The 6,054-nt window shown below is 41.1% G+C and overlaps 1 protein-coding gene across 1 annotated transcript in view; it reads right to left on the bottom strand.

The window, feature by feature from the left end:
• Positions 1 to 6,054, bottom strand: part of CDC6 (cell division cycle 6) — a gene marked incomplete at its 5' end in the record, with an annotated part of 11,655 nt that overhangs the window by 4,035 nt on the left and 1,566 nt on the right. The window contains 5 exons of the mRNA XM_011929954.1: positions 2,230 to 2,294; positions 3,540 to 3,640; positions 4,469 to 4,608; positions 4,914 to 5,020; positions 5,339 to 5,514. Coding sequence (XP_011785344.1) covers positions 2,230 to 2,294; positions 3,540 to 3,640; positions 4,469 to 4,608; positions 4,914 to 5,020; positions 5,339 to 5,514 — 589 coding nt within the window. The remainder of the gene's footprint in view (positions 1 to 2,229; positions 2,295 to 3,539; positions 3,641 to 4,468; positions 4,609 to 4,913; positions 5,021 to 5,338; positions 5,515 to 6,054) is intronic.

Raw genomic sequence — 6,054 nt, forward strand, 5'->3', positions numbered from 1 at the left:
ATTCCAAAGCTGTGGTAGGCTAAGGCAGGAGAATCACTTCATCCCAGGAGTTTGAGACCAGCCTGGGCAACATAAGGAGACTCCTCCACCCATTGACTCTACAAAAATTTTAAAATTAGCAGTAGCTGGAGCTGGGGAGGCTGAGGTGAGAGGACTGCTTGGGCCTGGGAGGTTGCAGCTGCAGTGAGCCATGATCGCACCAGCCATAATTGCACACTGGACTCTAGCCTGGGAGACAGAGCAAGACCTTGTCTCACACAAAAAGAAAAAAGAAAAAAAAGAAAAAGAAAAACAAAAAAGCCAATCCCACACAAACCCGAAGGCAAAAGATAGAACTTACAACCTCTTTACCTTTTTTAATTATGTTTGTGCTAGTGGTGCTCACAGGGGCCAGTGACAAGCCTAAATGTTACTGGTGGGGAAAAAGGAGGAAAAGGGAATAATCTGAAAAGTTGAAATGGAAGAAAAAACCAGTATCTAAGTCTATACATTGGTATATATTGCCTACTATTAGCCTAAGCACTATTTTTGGCTACTTCTGAAATAGTTTTAATTATTTTATTTTAGCAAATTGATGAAAAAAAGAAAGAATTTCATGCAGAACTATAACGCCAGAAACAATTTTACTAACTCCCAGCCAGTGTAGGAGTGAAAAAGAAACAATCAAATCTTACTATTCTGTTTATAAAGACTAACACTGGATATCAAATACTGTAAGATATATAGTTCATGGCCATTTTACATCTGCCACAACCAAAACAACAAGGCTGAGGGAATGGAAAATTAATTTTGTCATTTGTGATAGCGCGTAGCTTACTGTAGCAGTATGATATTTTTACCTCTACCCTCTAGACTTCTTTAAAAGCTTGAGATATCTATCCCAAGTTGAATTTATAATTTTTCTTATTATTATTCTTTTGAGACAGTCTCACTTTGTTGCCCAGGCTGGCAGTGCAGTGGCACGATCTCAGCTCACTGCAACCTCTGCCTTTCCAGCTCAAGTGATTCTCCTGCCTCACCCTCCCAAGTAGCTAGGACTACAGGCACACACCATGCTTGTCTAATTTTTTTTTTTTAACTTTAAGTTCTGGGATACACGTGCAGAATGTGCAGGTTTGTTACATAGGTATACATGTGCCATGATGGCCTGCTGCACTCATCAACCCGTCATCTAGGTTTTAAGTCCTGCATGCTCTCCCTCCCTTTAGCCCTCACCCCTGACAGGCTCCGGCGTGTGATGTTCCCCTCCCTGTGTCCATGTGTTCTCATTTTTCAACTCCCACTTATGAGTGAGAACATGTGGTATTTGGTTTTCTGTTCCTGTGTTACTCTGCTGAGAATGATGGCTTCCAGCTTCATCCATGTCCTAAAAAGGATATGAACTCATATTTCTAATGGCTGCAAAAATTTTGAAATTTTGTTGTACAAACAAGGTCTCACTATATTGCCCAGGCTGGTCTCACAATCCTGGGCTCAAGTGATCCTCCCGCCTCAGCCTCCCAAAGTGCTGGGATTATAGGTGTGAACCACCATACCTGGCCTCACAATTCTTGTTTTTTTTTTTTGAGATGGAGTCTTGCTCTGTCGCCCAGGCTGGAGTGCAGTGGCCGGATCTCAGCTCACTGCAAGCTCCACCTCCCGGGTTTACGCCATGCTCTTGCCTCAGCTTCTCAGGTAGCTGGGACTATACACCTCGCTGGGCTAGTTTTTTGTATTTTTTTAGTAGAGACGGGGTTTCACCATGTTAGCCAGGATGGTCTCGATCTCCTGACCTTGTGATCCACCCGTCTTGGCCTCCCAAAGTGCTGGGATTACAGGCTTGAGCCACTGCGCCGGGCCTCTGGCCTCACAATTCTTTTACCCAATTCTCCCTTATTTATCAGGCTTTGCTTTCACCTATATTGAGACCTCAAGTCCACGCAACATAAGCACCCAGAGAGCTGATCCAACCTCACTGTCTACAAGTTTCATTTCTAGAGCTTGGAAAGAAAACTTACTCTGTCCCAGCCATTTACGCCATACCCTGGGAACTCATTTCCAGTAATGCATGAACTATAGTACTGGCAGGCAAGATTGAAATAAAGTAGATGAAACAGACTAAAAACACAGACACACATAAAAATGGGTGAGTTTGGATTTAACTATGTTCATTTCATCTTTCTACCTCTTTCCTCAGAAAAGCTAAGCTTCCAGTTACAAAGGAAGACAAGAAGAAGATAAACTACTTACATTCAGACAGTGGTTTGAGAACAGTCTGGCTTTTGACATCTGACTCTACAATTTCAATAGCTCTCCTATAAAAAAAATTTCTAAAATTAATTTAGTCTGAGCCAAACCAAACACCGTATCAAACCACCAGCCTCAAAAGCAGGCAAATTAATGACCATTGCTTAAAGACTGCAACTATGAACAATAGTCATGTAGGCTAACATGGGTCAGCCTATACATATCCTATGTATAACTTTAAAATTATGATGTTTTATAATTTTAAAGCCCCCAAACAAAACTGGGTTATTTCTCAGATAAGGGGACTTAATTGCTTTGAAATAATTCATGGACGTCAGATTTGAGAAACTTCAATGGCTTCCTCCTAATAGATGCCAAGTAGGTCATCATACATTAAGCCAATGATAACATTTTGGATGAGGAGAAAATGTCATGGGTAGGAGAGGATATGTAGTGTGGGTGACTAACTAAAGGGAGCCAGCACCACCCATACACACCAAACCTAAAAGAGATATCTCCAGTTATATATACATAGGATATGTGTAGGCTAAACCACGCTAGCCTACATGACAATTGCTCATAGTTGCAGTCTTTACCCAAGTAGTTCGCTGATTAGGGGAAACTTTCAAATTCAGGATCATGCAATCTAGCAATAGGGAGAGCTTACTCTCCCACTGCTCTCTCCAAAGCACTTTGCCCACAGGAAGCCATAAGCCAGACCTGGGTCTTCTGCATGGCAATAGGGGGAGGTTGGACCAGCAGGCTAGCACAGCAAGTATCATTTTAATGGACCCAGCGTCCCTACTGGGAAGGAAGAAATTTCATCAGTCAGCACAGAGGCTTTCCCCAGCAGGAGGGGCAGGGGGATGGGAAGGGAGAAAGAGGTCTGGAGTACAACTATGGGGGACCACCAACTGGAGGGAAGAAGGGGTGCTCACAAAAGGAAAGGAAGGGAAAAAGTCTGAAGGCAAAGATGGTTCAGGTCCATAAATAAACCTGCTTGAGACCAGCTAATGGAAAAGTAAACTGGAGTCTTTTTTAATACAAATGTAATTAACCAATCTATAATCACCACAGGGAGTGCCAGCAACATCTCATTTGTTTCTCCCTCTGTAGGTAATGGACTGATAATGTTTCAGACATTAACACGGTGGAAATCCAGAGCTCCCCATTGAGAAACAAGTCCTCCTTTCTGAGCGTAAAAAAGTAGCAGAACAGAGCCTCTTAAGCCACATTCACTTGAGTTACATGAGACAATTAACAGCATTTCTTTTTTTTTTTTAATAAAAGGAGGCAACAGTGCCATAACTCACCTGCAAACATCTAGTGCTTTGCGAACATCTCCTGAAACAGCAGAGACTTTGCGGGCACAGAATTGAATTGCAGCATTGTCCAGAACCTGATCTCTAGATACCTTAAGACAAGACATAGAATATGACAGTTTGAACTATAAGATTCTCCCTTGGTAATTTAGGTCCCAAGCATAAATATTTTCACATTTAACCCTAAACTTGACTGGCAACTCTTTAGGGTCAAAAAGATGCCTTTTCTTCTCATAAATAATGGAGATATTTGAGAGTTTTCACACATTTAAGCATTTTGTACGAATGTGGTAGAAGTTCATAAATGGAAAAAAGCAATCAGAACTGAAATTAGCAAAAATAAAAAATCTATTTAGTTACTTTCAACAGAAAAAGTTTTTTCATAGGCCCTATTTTTTAAAAGTCATTAAAGAAAGCACTTGAGTCCGGGTACAGTGGCTCACACCTGTAATCCCAGCACTTTGGAGGCCAAGACAGGCATATCACCTGAGGTTAGGAGTTTGAGACCAGCCTGGCCAACATGGTGAAACCCCAGCTCTACTAAAAATATAACAATTAGCTGGGCGTGGTGGTGGGTGCTGTAATCCCAGTTATTCGGGAGGCTGAGGCAGAAGAATCGCTTGAACCCGGGAGGCATAGGTTGTAGAGAGCCGAGATCGTGCCATTGCATTCCAGCCTGGGCGACAAGAGCAAAACCCCATCTCAAAATTCCTCTAACTCCTGATTTTATTTCAACACTGAGACACCCAGTAAATGAATGAAGCAGAAATTCACATAAAAATGTTCTCACTATGGTCCATAGGAACTTCTTGCTCCATTAATAAAGCAATCAAAGCAAAAATATTTTAAAACTATTGTTAAATTTTCCTAGCACAGGTGATCCAAGGAACACATAATTTGGCAAAATAGTTGGCACTGACCTGAGTAAGTCGATCTTGCAAAATAGCGACTATCTGATTTCTGGTATAAGGTGGGAAGTTCAACAGCTGTGGCTTACATTTTTCTCTAGCTTGAAGCCTAGGCAGAATTCTATCTGTGAGATCCAGGGTATTAGCAATACCTAAGGAGAAGATCAACAACATTGATCATTGGTCACATTATCCTAAAGGGAAAACTAAATCCTCTGAAAGCTAAATAAATTTCCAGTTACAGAATCTAGCATCTTAATGTTGCTTCCCAGTTGTCTCCTACTCCATCCCAATTGATAAGATGTATCTATTAGGTAAGATGTACCTAGTCATTTAACTTCCTTATTTTGACAAGGCAGAAAGCTGGTTTCAGATAAAACAGTTGATAAATAAGCTGAATATATATTAAAAAAAATACTTTAAAACCACCATGTAACATTAACAATTGAGCACTAACCAATCAGCACCAAGCGAGAATTGCTCAGCCATGGCCATTCAAATAGTGTGTACAATACATCCTGGCCTTTGCTGTCCAGTTGATCCATCTCATCCAATACCAACACACTATAAAAAGAGAAACAGTTAGAATCCATATTCACCTTCCTAACCCTCTAATGTTTGGTATAGGCTGACTTCAGGTCACTTTCCTAAAGCTCAGACCAGTTTAAAGATCATAATCTATCCTATCTCTAATTACTGCTACAAGGATACTCCACATCATCTACAAGTAATCCAATTTAAAATTAGGTGTATCTTCCTTCTCTTCTTTCCCTTTAAGCTTATGTAACTATCCTTCAGAGAGCAAATATACAAAATGTACTTTTTATGGGCAACAGACCTTGCAGATTTTCACAGAGCAACATGAAGCAGAACAATACTTACATCAGGGGGCCCTTCTCTGCAGTCATATGTTTTTCTAATTTCCTCATCATGTCCTTCCCAGCTGGCTTGGATACCTCTTCCTGACAAATCTCCTGAGCAATAGCTGGGAATACAGCCTGGGCACTCCTCAAGGACATGCAATTCAGCATGATAGTTTTAAAGCCTTTCAGTTCCTTCTGGAAAAAAAATGCAAACATGGTAGTTATTTTGGCCTCAGAAAACAAAGATCTGATAGAGCCTAAAATGTCTTTGAAGAGCTAACAGCACGTAGGGAAGCTCTACTTTCATTTGGAAAGACTTAAACAATGAAATTACAAATGTCTTGTTTTGAAGAAACCCTCAATCTTCTAAACTTCTACTCTTTCTTTTCTTTTCTTTTGGAGAAAGAGTCTCACTCTGTTGCCCAGGCTGAAATGCAATGGCACAATCTCAACTTACTGCAACCTCTGCCTCCCAGGTTCAAGTGATTCTCCTGCCTCAGTCTCCCAAGTAGCTGGGATTACAGGGATGCACCACCACACCCAGCTAATTTTTGTATTTTTAGTAGAGATGGGGTTTTGCCCCGTTGGCCAGGCTGGTCTTGAACTCCTGACCTCAGGTGATCCACCCACCTCAGCCTCCCAAAGTGTTGGAATTACAGGCGTGAGCCACCACACCAGGCCTACTCTTTCTTAACTCTTTTTTTTCCTTTTTCTTTTCTTTTTTTTTTTTTTTTT

This window comes from Colobus angolensis, unplaced genomic scaffold (genome assembly GCF_000951035.1).
Source record: "Colobus angolensis palliatus isolate OR3802 unplaced genomic scaffold, Cang.pa_1.0 Scaffold83, whole genome shotgun sequence".
Taxonomy (NCBI): Eukaryota; Metazoa; Chordata; class Mammalia; order Primates; family Cercopithecidae; genus Colobus; species Colobus angolensis.